Source organism: Mesocricetus auratus, unplaced genomic scaffold, assembly GCF_017639785.1.
Source record: "Mesocricetus auratus isolate SY011 unplaced genomic scaffold, BCM_Maur_2.0 Super-Scaffold_100676, whole genome shotgun sequence".
NCBI classification, from domain to species: Eukaryota; Metazoa; Chordata; class Mammalia; order Rodentia; family Cricetidae; genus Mesocricetus; species Mesocricetus auratus.
The window spans coordinates 37,517,121-37,536,424 of record NW_024429266.1 but is presented as its reverse complement, the minus strand read 5'-3'; the positions used below and the strand labels follow the sequence as shown (position 1 = coordinate 37,536,424).

The 19,304-nt window shown below is 44.4% G+C and overlaps 1 protein-coding gene across 1 annotated transcript in view; it reads right to left on the bottom strand.

Annotated features, from left to right (window-relative positions):
- Positions 1-14,696: 14,696 nt before the first annotated feature.
- Positions 14,697-19,304, bottom strand: part of Rgsl1 (regulator of G protein signaling like 1) — a 57,135-nt gene continuing 52,527 nt past the window's right edge. Inside the window, exons 21-22 of the mRNA XM_040739161.1 lie at positions 17,677-17,749; positions 14,697-15,087 (exon numbers count right to left, since the gene is read on the bottom strand). Of these exons, the coding sequence (XP_040595095.1) occupies positions 15,054-15,087; positions 17,677-17,749 (107 nt within the window). The 3' untranslated portion in view covers positions 14,697-15,053. The remainder of the gene's footprint in view (positions 15,088-17,676; positions 17,750-19,304) is intronic.

Here is a 19,304-nt window from a genome sequence, read left to right as displayed (position 1 = left end):
TGAGAGACGCCAGAGTCTACCAGAAAACGCCTAGAGACAATAAACAAATTCAGGGTATGGTTTAAGGAAGGGCACCTTGTTCTTTAAAACTGTGAGAAGGACAAGCTGGGAGATGGCTCAGTGGGTCAAAGTGCTTGGCGTGCAAGCATGAGGATTGGAGTTCAACTCTCAGAGTTTATGTGTGAGCCAGACATGTAGGGCAAGTGTCTGCAATCCCAACACTCCCACCAGGAGATGGGAGTGGAGACAGGAGGATCCCAGAGGCTTCTGGGACAGCTGATCTTGTATTCAAAGCTAAAATAAAACAAAGGCCCTGTTTGAAATGCGGTGGGGACACACACACACACACACACACACACACACACACACACACACACACCATTATTTCTCTGAGATATTTGGATAGGCATTGAGAAAAAAATTTCATTCAGTTGTCACCATCACAGACATTTCATTGGAAGTATAGCTCACATTAGTTACTGTGCTAATCAAGGTGTGGTTGGCCTTGCCATGCAGAGGTACCAGTACATGTTAAGAACACACTGCACAAACAGTGTAGATGAAAGGGCAAACGTTATGAAGCTACCATTTTCCAATCCTGCATTTTCTGGTGCCCCGAGTCTTTGTGTGTGATATCCAGAGATGTCAATGACTATGCCAGAAGATGCTGTCACTCCCGTTATGTAGAAGAAACAATGGATGCTCAGGAAGTGTCGCCATCATCTGTACACTCCCAGGTTGGTGAGGTCTTAGAAGGGAGTCTTTCTGGAATAGCAAATGTGTAAATTGAGGCAGGTGGGACTGGTCACGTCACTGTTCAGATGTGTGAGGATTTTCTCAGTTCTCAGCAGCTGTTAGGTGACTGTTTCTGGGAAGACAGGAACAAATACCTATCCACCCCAGATAGGGCACAAATGACAGATCTAAGACATAATCACACCCAAGTCTAACCTCGTTAATTAATGAGTTTATTGGGACTAAGTACCAGAGTGTGGGTGAAGAACTATTTACAGGATTATGGGTGTCTCAAAGGCAGCTGTGTTACAAAAAGAATCCCCCTCCATCATTGGTGATGGCTCATGAAAGCTGGCAGCCTCAAGGACGGGTCTTGCTCTCCCAGTGAATTTTTACTGTTTATATGTTCTAATTTTCCCAACTTTCTGAATCTTTAAAGCCTCTCTCCTCCTTTCAATTCAGAGGACATGGCTGGACAACAGCAGCCTGAGGGCCTAGGTCACCACTGCCTTTCTTATAGTGTGTGTTAAACACATTTATATGAGTGCAGGTATCTGTATGTATAGTGTGTGTGTATAGGTCAGAGGACAGCCTAGGATGTTGGTCTTTACTGTCTACATTGTTTGACAGGGTTTTTTCTCACTTCTGTGTACCTAAGGCTAGCCGGCCTCCAAGTTCGTAGGAATTCTGTTTCTGCTACCATCCTGACATAGAAGTGCTGGGTGTATAGACACATGCTACTACATTTGGCTTCACTTGGTCTAGGAATTTGAACTCAGATCCTCTCACAACAAGGGCTATCGATACGAAGCCATCTCTCCAGCCCAGTTATTGCTATTCTGAATCACCATTTTTGGGTTGAGTGAAGTATAAGCCCTCAAACCTTCAGACGGTGTTTGGAGATGAGGCATTTGGAAAGCTGTTAGGGCTATAAGTCTCAGGGGATCCTCCTCATGAGATCTGTGGCCTAATTCATACAAAGGAAGGGAGAACAGTCTTTTCCTTCTCCTTGCCAGAAGGTATAGAGAAGACAACTTCCCGTACACCACAAGGAGAATGAAATAACCAACAAGTTCTTCTTGGATTTTCAACCTCTAAAACGGAAAGGAATGTAGTCTGTTTCAGTCACCCAGTCTAAGGTGTTTTTATGATAACCATCTAAACTGGTATGTGCTTTGGTTTCTTCTCAGGTTGTATGACTATTTTACCCTTTTACCTAACTGACAAAGCCAACCACTTAGCACACAACAGACCAGCCCTTCATGTTTATACACTTCCTCTTTTTGGTCACAGGAAACAAATATTACAGGAAAGAAAAAAATGATGCAAGCTCTCATCTCTGCAAACCGTGTTTGTAGTTTCAGGTCACCTCATGGTCTGTATGCTTAGACTATGAACATGAGATGCTCTGCCAAGGACGCAGGGTTGACTGGGAAGAAACAAGGTGATTGGGTTGTTTGAGCAGATTGAAAACCATGAGCAGATTGGTTGTAAACAATGTTTATTTTTATTCTTAAAGCAAAAAAGATAACACCATTGCTATGCTGGTCACCATATTGGCTTTTTACATTGAACCTATGAGGCCCAAGGGGATTTGAAATCTACAATAGTGTGAGTACCAACCTACAAGAAATATGGAGATTTTTTCCCTTTCCATTTCCTCAAAAAGGCTCTCTTGTCTTTGTGTATCAAGAAGATGCCCTTTTCTCCGTGGGTTATGTTTTATAGCATTGAGCCAGTCAGGGTTTTGTGTGCCTTTTTAAACAGAGTCCCAGGGATAATGACTCACACAGGCGGAAGGTTTGCTTCTGGTCTGTGGGAGCCTCAGTGACTGGGCAGCCCAGGAAGTAGAGAATTATGTCATGAGTCATCGACAGAACAGGGCTATCCTGCCCTCAGTGTTCAAATACTAGATATATGACAGGGTGAAAATCAGGTCCTGACCTCTGACCTCACAAAACCTGGCTAGGTGTGGGACTGGGGTGGAGGTGTTAATAAAGGTTCAGTATAGAAATGTACCAGTAAAGATATAGTTTGCTAGATGGGAATAATGGGTAGGAAGAAAATTTAACCATGGTAGAGAGGGGTTGGGCAGTCAGGGCAGATGAAAGTTGTTAATATGGCCTTGGCCCCTTTGCTCATCACTCCTCCCTCTCTGCAACTGAATTCCACGAGTTTGGCTCAGTGCTTAGCTGTGAATCTCTGCTTCTGCTCTCATCAGCTACTGGGTGAAGGCTCTAGGATGGCAATTAAGGTAGTCATCAATCTCATAATAAGGGAAGGACATTTAAGGTAGCCTCTCCACTACTGTTTAGATTCTTAGTTGGGGTCATCCTTGTGGATCCCTGGACAGATTTCTCTTTACACCTATAATGGCTCCCTCTGTTAAGGTTTCTCTTTTCTTGCTCTCCTTCTCTATTCTTCCTCCAACTCAAGATCGTGTCCCTTTCCTCTGTATGTCTCTCTTAGGGTCCTCCTTGTTTCCCAGCTTCTCTGCGGTTGTGGATTGTAGGCTGGTTATCCTTTTTTCTATGTCTAATGTTCACTTATGAGTGAGTACATACTATGCTTGTCTTTCTGTGTCTGGGTTACCTCACTCAGGATGGTTTCTTCTATTTCCATTTGCCTGCAAATTTCAAGATTCCATTGTTTTTTTTTTGCAGAATAGTACTCCATTGTGTAAATGTACCATATTTTCTCTGTCCACTCTTCAGTTGAGGGGCATCTAGGTTGCTTCCAGGTTCTGGCTATTACAAATAACGCTGCTATGAACACATTTGGACAGATGTCTTTTTTGTATGACTGTGCATCCTTTGGGTATATACATAAGAGTGGAATTGCTGAATCTTGAGGTAAACTGATTCCCATTTATTTTCCTGAGGAACCACCATACTGATTTCCAAAGTGGCTGTATGAGTTTGCACTCTCACCATCAATGGAGGAGTCTTCCCCTTTCTCCACATTTTCTCCAGCATAAACTGTCACTGGTGTTTTTGATTTTAGCCATTCTGACAGGTGTAAGATGGTATCTGAGTTGTTTTAATTTGTATTTCCCTGATGGCTAAGGGTATTGAGCAATTTCTTATGTGTTTTTCAGCCATTTTAGATTCAGAAACAGCTGACCTGAGCAAGTGGAAGTTCATGGACCTCAGTCTGACAGCTGGGGAGCCAACATAGAACTGAACCAGGCCCCCTGAACGTGATTGTCAGTTGGGAGGCCTGGGCAGTCTATGGGACCTCTGGCAGTGGAACCAGTATTTATCCATAGTGCACAAAAGGGCTTCGGGAGCCCATTCCTTTTGGAGGGATACTCTTTTAGCCTAGATACACAGGGGAGGGCCTAGATCCTGCCCCAAATGATGTGTCAGACTTTGATGATCCCTCATGGGAGGCCTCATCCTCCCTGGGAAGTAGATGGGGGTGGGATGGGAGGTTCGTGGGGGGCATGGGAGGACAGGAAGAAGAGGGAACTGGTATGTAATTGGTATGTAAAATAAGATTGCTTTTAATTAAAATAAAATTTATTTTCGAAAAATGAATACAAAAAGAAAGAAAGCTAATATGGCAGTCAGTTGAGCTGCACAGAGGGAGCTTAATTAAGTGAAAGCCTGAAGGGAGCAAGAGATGCAGAGACATTGGAGCGATCAAGGAGTGGGAACAGAAAGTTCAAAGGTCTGGGCCACACTCACAGCCGACCTGCTCATGGAATATAAGCGCATGCTTATCACACAGCGAGGGCATTTCAGAGAGGCTCACAGCAACGAGGAAAGGAAACCAGAGATTTGGGCCTCTATGATATGAGATAAGAAGTCCTTGGTGGAATGTGGGCAAGGAGTGCATCTAATGAAAGGAAGGTTACATTTAAATTTCAAGAGAGATGACTCAGAGGTTAGGAGTGCTGACTGGTCTTCCAGAGGTCCTGAGTTCAAATCCCAGCAAACACATGGTGACGCACAACCATCTGTAATGAGATCTAGTGCCTTCTTCTGGCCTGCAGGCATATATGAAAGCAGAACACCGTATGCATAATAAATAAACAATATTAAAATAAATAAATTTCAAGAGAATCACTTGGGCTTCACTGTGAGCAGACCGCAGTGGGCAGGTGTGAATACAGAAAGGTCAGTTAGAGGCATTAGATGGGTCATTCAGAGTGTTTGATAGCTAATGCTGGACGAGAGAAGGGGCGTTGATTTCAATCAGTCAGACCGTGTGTGTGTTGGGAAGGTTGTGTCAGTAGGATTTGCTGATGGAGGGAAGGCTGGCAGGAGGGATGGGGAGTGTGGGTCAGTTGTGGGCGGGCATGCTGGCCTGAGGGAAGGGAGAAAGTGGACTGCGCTAAACTGCATGGAAATGATTTTGGAGAAGTATGTTTGGAGGAAAGACCAGGGCATCCATTTGGGATATGCTAAATGTGATCTTCCTAGCAGACGATTAAGGGCAAAGGCTATTTGGAACATATCAAGAGTTCAGAGACAGGCTGACTGGGGATGCATGAGTCGGCTGATGGTGTTAAAAGCCTGTGTCAAATAATGATTATTGAGAGTGTAGGAAGAACCAAAAAGAAAAGGAAGGCAAGCAATTTTGTTCCTTCTGCTTGTATCCCTATGTCCCCCTACTCTCTGGCTACAGAGAAGGTTGAGATGAGTTTCTAGTGGCTGACTGACCAGGGATCCAGTTCGAACACGGCAGTTCTGCTACTTAAATAAGAAGAGGAGAGAGGTGGAGGGACAGTGAGCAACAGCTTCCAGCCCAGTTTTCCAGTGCATCTAATGAAAAAACGAAGCAGGAGGCCGCGGGGGAGGGGCAAGATGGGAAGAGCAGGAAAAAGATGCTGATGACTGAGCTCTGGGACCAGGGGCACCAGGAAATTAAAGAAGATGTGAGCAGCTGCAGGCAGCTGTGACACATTCTATTCTCTCTAGACAAAGGCTCTTGGTCCCAAGGACATTTCTACAGAGTCACACAAAAGTGGCATCCTGCCAGAACAAGTTGCATAATGAGTTATTTAACAGTCACATTTTTTTTTGCATACTCATGGTTGGTTCCCCAGATATCATTAGCTGCCACCTTCCTTAACTAAGTCATTCTGGATATCCAGACTGGTGTTGCGTTATTTAAACGCTCCTGGCCCTTATGGCTGTTATTCCTTTCAGGTGTTCTGTGGATGCAAGGAAACTGCCCTTAGAAGGTTCACCATCTAATCAGGGAGGTGGTCGACAGATCAATAGCCATTTGGTGTGGTGGGTGTGGTCCTAGGGGACAGAAACAAGCTAGAGGCTCCATCTTCTGGTGTTGGAATACTAGGAAGCCTCTGAAAAGAAAGCAAGTCTTTGGGAGGAATAAAGTCATTGGTGGAGATGATGGTTCGTGCCCTTGAAGCAGAGACTTATGGTGCAAAACACAGTTTGGACAGACCGGAGAGTAGGACGGTGGATGAAGGAGATAGGAACCAGATCCTTTGTGGCCTTGGATATTGTACAAAAGACTATGGGTTTAATCTGAGAGGAACAGATGGAAGTGATACACTCACATTCACCTTTGGGAAGATCACAGGGAGGAAAGAGATGGGAGGAGGTGAGGAACAACGCCTCAGGTTACTTTCCTTGAGTTCTCAGAGTGGGAAGAATCCCACTCCTAAGAGGCTCACACATCTAGGATTAGCCTAAGAGTTGGTTCTCTTCACTCCCTGTGTAACACCATCACAGACAACCACCTCTTGGGTTCCACTTCTGTGTCTGATCTGAAAGACATGACTTCTGATTTTGTATGTATGTATGTATGTATGTATGTATGTATGTATGTATGTATGCGTGCATGTGTGTATGCATGCTGTCATTCATGAAGAGGAGAACCTCAGACCTGAGCAGCACAGATCTGAAAATTAAGAAAAGCAGCAGAGGACTACAGCTCAGACAGGAAAAGGAGAGCTTATCAGGGAGCTGTAGAGAACAGCTGAACCAGCCAATATGACAAGCTTGGTGACACCATCTCTAGACAATGTGATGACAGCAGCTGGCGTATGATATTAGGAAGTGTATCACACATGCTGGTGAGATCCATGAATGATTCCCCAGAACTAACAGCAAAGTGGCATGCTGGACCAAGAGGCTCACTGCAGTACCCACAATAGTTACTCTGCTCCTTCAGGTCTAAATCATGATGACAGGTCTAGAGTCTTAGCAGGTTCTTTGGGGACCAAATCCGAGGGGCTAATGGCTCCTCACACTGTGTGAAGAAATAGTCAACCTGTCTTCAGTCCCCACTGAGTCCCTTCCCATGTATTTGAAGTTTACAGCATGAGGCAGTCATACTCTCTGTGCATCAGTGCTGTCAAGACAGCACCTGGATATACATCTTGGTTGTAAATAGTCATTGGGGATGCGGATCAGGGCCCCCATGTGCTCATAGAGAAGCAAGTATGCTAACTGTGTGAGCATTTAAATATATTGATACTTCCCCCTAAAGACTTAAGTCCATTTGACCAAAATGGGTTTGCTTTAGGGCCCTTAACTGTTGTGTTTCAAGCTGCTCTTTCTCTCCACCAACCTTGCTACTGGAGAACTACATGATAAGCAAGAGTGCCCTGATGTATCATGTTTTTGAGCCCAGTTCTGGGCAACATGTCTTATGAAATGGGCACCCTGGTGACTTTTGGCTCTTTGTCTAGAAGTTTGAATGAGGTCAGTAGCTAGATTTGTGTAAGTTAAATCATATTTATAGCCATTGCTGTCTGGAAAAGGGTCAACATAATAGTTTTCCAGTCCTGTGTGATTGGACAGCTCAGTGTATCTATCTCTGTGTGGCTCAAGAAGCATGAGAGCAGTTCACGTTGGGATACAACCACCAAGTCACTATATTTTAGGGACAATCCATTCTCCATGTTCCGTCCTACTCTGTCATCTTTGAGTCTTCAGGACCTTCAGGACAGGGTCCACTGCTTAGGCTGGGAACAGCACCTGCACCTTATTGAAGTCATCTGCTCTTCTGATTCCAGGGCAGAGATCTTAACATGGTACATGTACACTCATGAGCACATGTACACTCAGTCATGTCTGTGGGTCATGTAGCTCTTCCCACACTCCTTGCCACATGGACTCTGGAGAGGGGCTTTCCTAATGTAGACAACCATTCTGCCTCCCTCATGCCATCCTCAGGGTAAGCCACTGCAAACAGCCCAAGACCATGGCTCCTGAGCTACTACTATCCACGCCACCTGTAGCTCCACTCGATGGTTGCTCTGATTTTCTCCTGTGTTAATGCAGAATGAGGGGAAGGTTATACTGTATCTGCATTCCAGGTTCTCTTACTGCACTTGAAGACCAATAGGCATGGGAATGGTACTGGTGGCTGCTGGCTGGAGAACTTATTTCCAGGTTCTTGACATCTTGTTCAAAGAATTGAAGACACACACACACACACACACACACACACACACACACACACACACACACACACAAATAGCAAAGTAGCAAGGTTGTTGCTGTTGTTGGTTTTTTTCCAGAAGCAATGCGAAAGCAGAGTAAATAAGTTTCGAGAGATCAGCCAGCTCTAGGCAAGGCTTACTCAGGAGCCCCTGATCACTGCCTGGGGCTTTATTTTGTAGGTGCAGGAGAAGTAATGGTTGCTGGGGACAGAGTGTAGGTGGTTTTGTGTTTGGATGAATAGGCTTGGGTTGTGTACATCTTTTTTCACTATGCATATTCTTTCCCATGATGCAACTGGTTTTCATCATTTGCATTCCCAGTTATGCACAGGCATAAGACAGTACATAGGGGGTTTCCCTAAAAGTACACTGAGAGGGAGGGCATGGTGGCTTTAATCCAGCACTTGGGAAACAGAGACAGGTGCACCTCTGTGATTTTGAGGCCAATCTGATCTACATAGTGGGTTCTAGTTACATAGTGAGGTTCTATCTAAAACCTTGGATTGCCAAGTGAGTCCTTTTACCTGACTCATGGATGGACTGACCACCAACTTTGGCTGCTATTCAGAGTGGGAGTCTGTGGTGCAGCAGCAGTAGGCTTATGAAATAGGCTCCTAAGCGTCCCCTTATAGGAAGGCCAGTCCACATTGCAATGGGTAAAGTCATGGTCAGAGGTTTAAGGTACTGCTAAATAAAAATGTTGTTCTGGGGGATATGCCTGTTCTCAATTCCTTTTCAGATCTGTGACCAAGAAACTAGAGGTACTTTTTGTCCCTATTTTCACCAGAGAACCCACTTCATACTATCACTGTTAGTGACAAGTCACTGAACTGGCAGAAGAATGCCAACAGCCTGTCCCTTTGTATTTTCAGATGCTTCTTTCTGGGATATAGATCCATTCCATGTAGCTCCATTCTTAGTAAATGAACTAGGTAGAGTCTTAATAAATAATGAAAGTCTGTTAATAACCCAGGAGCCCCCCAGACCCCTAGCCATTCTTTACCTCAGGGTACATGGAGAAGGGCTGTATTTTATCCTGTCCCATGCCTTGAGTCAAGAGGTTCTCATCCAACCAGACCAGGCCTGGAAATTTCATGCTGGTCTGAGTTGTGAGTTCCAGAGCTTTATTGGAGTTGACAGCTCACCTTGTCACATAGAGGTGAATGCAGTCTCCCATGAGTCCCCTCATCAGCTAGCATGACACCATTGATACGACAGAAGCAGATAATGTCAGAAGAGAATGAGAGAAGGCTGGCTTCCAGCCGTCATGCTGCCATAGTGACAGGACTGTGTAGGCACACCAAGGAGTGCCTGGAATGCTCCCTGCCTTTCCCTCCTGGGTAAACACAATCTAGTTTCACAGGTCTGTAGTTATTCTCCAAGTTCTAGCTGGATTTTGAAAATTTTATATAACTGATCCAGAAGTATTGAAGGTACTGAACATGCCATGAAATCTCAGTCTCCTTTCATTCTTTTATGGTCTCTCCAATCTCTACATGCCTATCTGACAGTTTGCAGAACCTGCTGTTCACTACCTAGAAGCCGTAAAGCTAACAGCCGTAAAGCTAGTATTTCTTCATCAATATTGCCTTTACTACCTGAACTTTGAGTCCAACCCTACCCCTCCCCAGTCCCAGAGTTCTGCACGTCTTTCCCAAGAGAAAAACCATCCCAGAGAGGTTTCCAGGACAGGAACATTAGTGCCAAATACAGACTGGGGTTCTCTCAAGTGCAACAATGCTTGCTTTGTTTGTTTGTTGGGTTTTTTGAGACAGGGTTTCTTTGTGTAGCTGGCCTTGAACTCATAGAGATCCACCTGTCTCTACTTCCTGAGTGCTGGCATTAAAGGCTTGCACCACTACTACCTGGCAAGCCTTCCCTTGTTTTTGAGGAGCCAGAAAACAGAGATACTGGTCTCAGGCCATCCATTCAGCCCTTATTTTGGGGTGACTTCTGTCCCATCTCCAGTCACAGAGGATGAGGGGATTCGTCCTCATAGCCAGCTATGAGTGCCAGAGAGAAGAGGGGGGAAAGAGAGGTTGTTTGGATTTAAGTTTCTTCCATGAAGCTACCAAGATGTTACTAGCTTTCCTTGTCTGTTCTGGGGCAGTGCTGGCAAGAACCAAATAATAGGCCATCTGCTTCCTCAATATCCTAACTGGTTCATTTCTTTTCTTTCTCATTTTTATCTGCTCATTTTATTTTCTGACCAGACTTTGTGACAATAGGCCCTCTGCACATTTCCCCTCCCTCAGGCCAGCAAACCACCTTGCCTACATCTTAAATGTCTTATTCAACAACTGGGCTAACAAAACAGATAAAGGGGACATACTGGTCTTTTGAAAAGTAATTTCTAATTCATTCTTTGATAATTTCATAATGTACATAACATATCTTGATCATATTCATCTCCCATTCTCCCTTCTTATTTTCCTCTCACTCCCTTCTGGGATCTTTCTTTCTCCCAGTACACCTCTCTCTACAATTATGTATATATTTTTAATAACCCAGTGAGTTTAGATAGGGTTGCTTGCATTGTATGGATGTGGGGTTATTTACTAGATCATGGGCAACTTAACAGAGGCTACACCTCTGGAGAGGACATACTATTCACGAGGGAGTGTCATTTTACTTTTATTTTTTATAATTCTAGTGTAAAAACGAGCTATATTGGGTCCTTGGAACATGGATGGCTCACTGCATGTCTAGTTTCCAAAGAATGCTGTGGGCTTCCTCAGTGCTGTTCTATGGACTTACATTTCTCTGTCAGTCCTCTTGATTTGGCCATGCTTTTCTCATGCTTAAGTTAATCCAGTCTCAGCAAGTATTCAGCAAGATAGCTGCTACCAACTCCATGGCAATGATAGGGTATCCCATAGCCACGAGGCAGGCAAAAAGCATTTAGCAGATACTATGCTCCTCCAAACACAGCATAAAATGGCAAGTCTGAAATTTCCCAGGATGCTTTCTTTCCATGCTCATTTGCTTGGTCTCCTGGATGACTTCCTACATGTTCTGTAACAACCTGGTTTCAGTATGTAAAAATCAGCCCCAAACAAGGCTGAAGAAAAGAGACAGACAGATAGATCCAGGACTGCACAGAATATAATTTATAGGCAGCTCATTGACAAAAGCCTGGTCCTGGGCAGCAGCAAGACCAAGTGGACTTGTATGATTTGAATCCGAAAAATGAGAACTTAAAAGCCATCAGGGCAAGAGTGACCTCATCCCATCCTGAATGCGCCTGGTTTATCTCAATTTCATGGCAAGCGTCAGGCAATTTGTTGGCACCAAGGGCTGGTGGTAAAGCTCCACACACCAATCTAATGGTTCTGCGTGTTTGTAACTATTCAGGGGAACTGACCAGTTACCAAGAAGCAGTCCTGATGGTTATGTTTCAAAGATGCAGTCATATACCCAACGTCCATTTCTTATGCATCAGCAACGAACAAGCAGAATTAGAAATTAAAAACATGGCACCATTAATGTTAACATCTCCTCCAAATGAACTGCTTAGCTACAAATGTTAAAGTACACAAATAGGAAGCATATGGGGAAAACTCTGAAATCAAAACAGCAAATTATCCCATGGATATGCAGATTCAGCATCGTAAAATGTTAAAATTTTGACACAGTACACATACTGTTAGGACTAAAGTTCTTTCTTCAGCCTTTATAAACGGTCCCTTTACTCCCTGGCCTAGGGTCATCCTAAGCTGACAACACCATTTCTCTCCTTCCTATGTTTTCTCTGTCTTTCCCACATCCACTGAACACATGCATGTTTCTAGTTCTCAGCATTTCTAAATTTTTGGACAGATCGTAGCTGTAGGTAAAAATCACAATGACTTGGAATTGTCAAATGAGGTTATCAAATGCCCATTTAGCCCAACATCTAATACAGCAACGTTGTTTTATATAAACCATTCCTCTCTCTTCCCTAAGATGTCGATTCCTCTTCTTTCCCCATGGCCTCGCTTCACCTGCAGGCATTCAGCACTCGTCGCTCTCCATCGTTCTTAGAAAATCCAGAACAATGCCTCAGGAGCGACAGGATCAGAGAAGGGACATGCCCACTACCAAAGCATAGACTCCCTTGTTGAGAGCCCTGCCTCAGCTGCCACTCTAGTGGTAGGGATGCAACTCTCAGGCCTGTGCTACTTTTGGTCAATAATAGGTTAACTATAAAGGTCAAATAAATTAAATTTGAATATCAAACAAAAACCAAGTAATTCTTTTAGTATGACTATTTTTTATACAGTGTTTGGACATGCTTATGCTAAAAATTATTCGTTGCTTATCTGAAATTCATATTCATTTCTATGTTTTATCATTGTTGTAAAAGCATCTGATAACAATTTAAGGGGTATTATTTATCCTGGCTCATAGTTTTGTTTTGCTTTTACTTCTTTCTCACTTATTTAAATTTTAACCCTTATTTTTCCTTATCCTTGGTGCCTTCCACATCATGCATCCTGATTTCATTCATCTCTACATCCCATCATGTCCACCCTCTGCCCTTGCAACCTATCCCCAAAATAAAATTTAAGAGAAAAAAAAGAGAAGAAAAAAATCTCATCATGCAAGCTGCCGTGTGACATGAGTCATGCAGCAACCCTTCTGTCCATACATCTTTCCTTGCAAGTGTTCACTGCAAAGAATCATCCATCTGGTTTGCGGCCTCTGGATTCTGCTACTCTAGAGATGCTGGGCCCTCACTGGGACTCCTCCTGTATATCCTGTTGCTGCCCTGTGTCACGGCAATACTGCAACTTTGGGTCTGAAGGACATGGCCCACCCTGTGCTCCAGCAGATCTCAGATGGGTGGATGCTGGGGTGAGTCAACTCATAACCCTGGTTCTAGGCCTGAGTAGTTGCACGGTTGACCAGCCCTACAGCTCCACTCCCTTACGCCACCCGTCCTTACTACCAGGGTGAGCGTTCCAGCGTTGCTCTAGCCAGCTCACCCTTTGCAGGGAAGAACAAGGGGGCAGGGCTGGTTCTCTTGCTTTCCTGCCCTCAGGGTTGGCTCACCTACACCCACACCATCAGGGCCAGCTCTACTGTGTTGCCCAGGTGAGGCATAGGGGCCGCTCTCCCAAGTGCTGATGAGGACAAGGACAGCTCTCCTGCTCTTACGACCTCAGGGCCCACTCTCCCAGCCACCACAGCAAACGGGGCATCTCTCCCCGACCCATACAACCCTATGGCAGATGAGGGGTGGGGTCAGAACCTCCCAGCTCCCTTGCCAGCTGGAGGTGACAGGGGCAGTGGGGGAGGGCCTCTTTTCCTTGCCCTCATCCCCCTACCACAGGCAAGGGGGGCAGTGCCAACTCCACCACTCTCAAGCCCTTAGGACTGGGTCACCCACGGCCTTGTCTAGGGGCCAGCTACACTGTGATGCCTAGGTCAAGTGTAAGACCTGCTGTCCTTAGGGTTGCAACCAGTGAAGGGTGGGGCCAACTCTGTATAGCCCTTATCCTCTCGGCCTTTGGTGGTATCAGGAGCCAGGGACATAAGCACAGACTATGACTGCTACAGGGCCGGGAACCAGAAATCACCTTGGATGGCAATCAAGCCACCCGCTTCAGCCTGCTGCTCACCGACTTCACGTCTTCACATATGCCTGTGTCCACAGGGCATGAACCATTCTGTCTCTCTCTGTCCCCCACGCCACACCATACATTGCTCACCATACACAGTGCCCCACTGCCCACTGCCTTGTGTTGTGGTGTGTTTTCTCCGCAGAGCCCGGGGTGGACCACCCCAGGCATGAGTGGGTCTCCTTGTCCTCATCCCTGGCTCACAGTCTTAAAGAGCTCAGTTCATGGTTGCTTGGCCTAGCTTGGGCAGGACTTTACAGTGGTGGGAGTGTGTTGTGGGGAAGCATCCTCAACTCATGTCAGAGGGGAGCAGAGAGAGCAAGTACAAGAAGGGGGCAGAGGAAGCTAGGTCTCCAAATGACTGCCTAGGCCCACCTTGTACCTTTCACCACCTCCCAATAATGGCACCAAGTCACTGGTTCATCGGTGGACTGGCCCCCGGGTTAGGTCAGAGTCCTCAGGATCTGCTGGTGCCTGGGAAAGCCATCACACTGATACAGAATTAAATGCCTTACTTGTCTCTAAGGTTGCTGTCAATCCAATCTAGTAGACAAGATTGATCACCACACTAGGTGTCCTTCAGTAAAAAAATGAGAAGGTGCAAGGGATTAAATACAGGGCCTTATGTACTGAATACAGGGCCTTTGTGTATTAAGCAAGTGCTCTGCCACTGAACTACATACTCAGATTAGTTTTTTTTTCAAATGACTTGTAATGGTATGTAGTTGTGGGACACAGTGTGGTAATTCAACTCACACATAATATTCACTGTCTGTGTCAGGTCATTGTCATGTACATGAACTGATATTTACTAGTTCTTTGTTGGGAACATTCACAATCTTTCCCACTATTTAGAGGTACATTGTTATCAGCTATAGTTACCATAACACATTTAGAACTTTTGGACTTTTCTCTTTCTATTTAACTGCACTCCTGTACCTCAAGTCACCCTGATTTCCCAGCTTCTGGTAACTGATTATCTTAACCCTTATTTCTTCAATATATGAGTGAGAATGTAGGATAGTAAATAGGGTGTATCCTTTATTCTGGCTAATGACCTACAGCCCTGATTACCGTGTAGGGGTGAGGGCTGGTACCCCATGGTACTGTGCATTCAAATCACTTCCTCTTCTTGAGGAAACATCTGGATCCAGTAGCAGTGGCAATGAGGGACAGATGTCATCACATCCCTCATGTTGCTCTGTGATGCGCGCACATGCAAAGGCTCCTCTGAAGGTGGAGGTAGGGCCTTCAGTCTCTCTTGCCTTTCTTCTTTCTGTCTCTTTTGGTCACTCCCTAATCTGATTGGGCTGTATCAACTTCCTAAAAAAAAAAGAAAGAAAAATCAAAGTTCTCAAAGCACCAAGAATTATTGTACTATAAAGATATCCACAGAAGAAACACTTCTTGATGTTTTCTCTTGGCTGTGGCCATCATGACTGTAATTGATCATTGATTGATTCTCCAGTAATAGGTCAGAAAGGCAGAAGAAGAACAATAAACACAGTTTATTGTTTCTACTACCTTCCCAGCAGTGAGCCCATTTCATTTACTTGTGTATTCGGGATCTATTGATGGGAAAACTATTAATGTGTTACAATGTCAGGCACTGGAGGTACAAAGGAAAATAGGACACGGCCTTTGCCCTACAAATTATACAGCCCATGCCTATAGGCAAAGCTATAGGAGCTTATCATTCTGTTAATGATCAATGAGAAAACAACCCAAAGATCTTTCTCTTAAATGAATGAAATCCATCTTTCCTTTTCTAGAGTGAGACTCATCTACTGCCAACATGTAGGAGTTCAGTCATGTCTTAATCCACCTGGACAGTATCTATCATGTGACCCCTAAGTCAGCATTTTATTAGAACCTCATCTGTCACCTTGTGGGTACCCTCACATCCTCTCTGGTCTCATTTTCAGGCCTCTTGCTCTTTTTTTATTAAAGTTATTTCCTGGGACCTCAATTCCTCTTTATTCCTTGCCTGGGATCTTAATTTTAATCTGATGTTTAACAATTAGAATTCTGTTTCATCATCACTATTTGTTATGAATTGAAGTCTTATTCTTAAGCTGCAGCCCTGTGAGGCAAGGGAAGCTTCATTTTTTTCTTCTCAGTCTTTCTTGTGCTGAATGCCTGCCTTGGAATGGCCGTCTTGGGCTTTGAGGCACTCTTCTTGAGCCTTGCCTACCTCTGACCTCCTATGAGACCAAGTGCACCTACTGCTTTTCCCTACCTGCATCAACCCCAGCCTCACCAGACTGCTTCAGTCTCAGGGGTCATAAGCCCTGTTGTAACATCATAATGTACTTCATCCTTTGGGAAAGTTTAGGGTAAAGGCTACCAGTAGTGGACACATCTGTGGGAATTTGAAAGGATTCTCGAGTAATTGTAATTACTTAGTAATTCTGTATTCTGTAATCCATGGAACCATTGAACTAGCTGTTCAGTTCCTTCTAGTTGAGGGGCTGTTCATAAATTACCATCATTTTACTCCTGACATAGAATAAGTCTAATTACTCTAAAATGAAGGCCATTGCTTAGATGCTTTGGTTAAAAAAATGTTACGAAAATTCATTAATTGCTGTGTGAACAATACTCAGGGAAGAGCAACTGTTCCCGTGCATGGAAGCTGCAGGGATGTTTACCATGGGTGAGAACACGACAAGGAATGGAAAGTGTCACACTCAAAGTAACTCCCTGCTCAGCACACAGCTTCTTCGCCTATCAAAAAGTCAAGACTTACTGAGACAATGGATGGGAGTCATTGTGCAAATAGAGCTGAGAGTCACAGCACCTCACTTCCTGTGGTACTCAGTGATACCATCCATCCATCCATCCATATATCCATCCATCATGAGCTTTCTCAGCAATCCGGAGCCAGGATTTGTATAAGGCTATGGAACTGTAGTGTCTTAAGTCCAGGTCAGGTGACTTAAGCCACCAACTCATAGCCCCTTCCCATCCCCCAGTCAGGGAGGGCAAGGAACTGTCTGTCATACTCTCTGCCCACATCTTACCCACTGACTCTGGTCTTTCAGTGTCTGGGCTGCCCCTAACATTCTCCTATTTGATCTTTGCAGATGGTACCCAGGACATTTCATTTCTGACCAAAAAGGGTTCTGTCTGTGTTGGAAGGCTGCTAAGGAATGATTTGCCTCTGTTCTGGACCTGACTTGATTACTTTTTCTTTTTTGATATAGGACAGTTTTGGTCTAAAAGAAGAGCAGGGTGAGGCTGGGGAGATGGTTAAGTTGTTAAAGTGCTTGCTGCCCAAGAAAGAGGACCTGAGTTGGGATTCTGAACATTCATGCCAAAATTCAAGCATGACAGCATGTGCCTGAAATCTCAGGGCTGGGGAGGCAGGGACAGGATGATCCTTAGAACTCATTCATCAGCCACTTTATCTGAATGGGTGAACGGCAAGTTCAGCGAGAGACGCTGCTCAAAAAATATAAGGTGGAACGTGACTGTGGAAGATAGTGTTAACCTTTGTCCTCCACATGCTCACCCACAGATATGCATGTGCACCTATGCACATGTGCATATATACATGAAAATATACACATACATGAATATGAGAGAGAGAGAGAGAGAGAGAGAGAGAGAGAGAGAGAGAGAGAGAGAGAGAGAGGAGAGGAGCCAGCAAATAAAATACCAGTGTGTTGTAATTTCCTTTGGAAATGACAATAACCATAACGAAAATACTTTGAAATGCCTGTCATAACGGGAGGTGAGCAAAGACCCCCGCAGAGATCTGACTACTGGGATGCCAGGTAAGCTAAGCTCCATTTGGTTCTACATACAGAGCAGTGTCAAACATGGAGCTGCACTCTGGGAAATTGATCCTGTCACCCATTGTGCATTTAGACAGAACATCTTTGCCAAGGATTTCTAGCTCACACCTACCTCGGGGCAGAAGACCCCAACTGCGCGGAAGAGATGGCAGGTCTACTGGGCTGGGTGAGGTTGCTAGATGAAGCTTAAGACAGATGCAAAGGAGAAAGTCAGAATGCATGGCAATGTTACATTCCACCAAAAGAAAGTCCCCCACCCACTGCTCCTGTACTCTTCCAGGGATCAGCTTCTGTTAACACATCAGAAACATTTTTGGCTTCTAATTCATGTTTATTTCTATGTTCGATTATTTTCTTGTCATTTGGGAAATGACTTTTACTTAACAGATTATGTACTACATTTTAGGTTGTGTCATATGATAAAACTAAACAGAATGGTGCAATTAATGATTATAAACATCATCTCACCCTCTGTGTCTTAGCCACTGTTATATTGTTATGAGGAGACACCATGGCTGAGGCAACTTATCTAAGAAAGCATTTAATCAGGGCCTTGCTCACAGTTTTGGAGAGTTAGTCCATGATCATCACGGTGGGAAGTAGACAGGCATGGAGCTGGAGCAGTACCTGAGAGCTTTACATCCTGATCCACAGGCAGTAGGCAGAAAGAAAGACACTGAGCCTGGCATGGCTTTTGAAACCTCAAAGCCAACCCCTAGTGACATACTTACTCCAACAAGGCCACACCTACTCCAACAAGGCCACACCTCCTAATCCTTCTCAAGCAGTTCCATTCCCTGATGACTAAGCATGCAAATATATGAGCCTATGGGGGCCATTCTCATTCACATAACCACAATGTAATGTGGTTTGGATATACTTTGCTTTGTTTTTCTGAATACCAAGAGGTACCTTGTTGTAATAGCATTATAACATGAATATCAGTCCCTACACTTTTATTATTTTGTTGCTTAAAAAATATACTGGTATTCTTGGAAGTAAAAAAAAGAATGTTTATGAATGATTGTAATAGGAATATTTTTTTATCTAAAGTTTTAAGGATTCTTCTCTTCCTTCTTCCCCTCCTTCCTCTTCTTTTTGAGACAATGTCTCTCTATGTAGTACTGGATGGCCTAGACCTCACTCTGTAGACCAGGTTGGCCTCAAATTCACAGAGATCTGTCTGCCTCTGCCTCCTGAATGCTGGGATTAAATGCATGCACTACCATGCCTGGCTCTATTTTATTATTTTTAAGTATGTTTAAGTATGTGTGTCTTTGTATGTGTATGCCATGTGAGAGCAGGTGCCTTCAGAGATGAACTTGGGTTCTCTGTAAGAGTAGTGCATGTTCCTAATCACTGAGCCATCTCTCTTGCCCAGCAATATAACTTATTTGACAGCTATTAGGATCTAAATTTAGAGGTATCTTCATTCTATGTAAATACATATTTTCATAAAATAGTTATGACAGTAATATTATGACTTTCTGGCAAAACCAGCAGAGACAGCTGATCCGAACAGGGGAGAGCTCTTGGACCCCAGACCGACAGCTGGGAGGCCAGCATGGGACCGATCCAGACCCCCTGATTGTGAGAGTCAATGAGGAGACCTGGGCTACCTATGGGGTCCTGAGCTGTGGATCAGCGTTTATCCCTCGAATACTAACAGACATCGTGTGTCCATAACACAAAGAGGGATGCTCTCTCTGCCTGGACTCTTAGGGAAGTGCCTGGACCCTA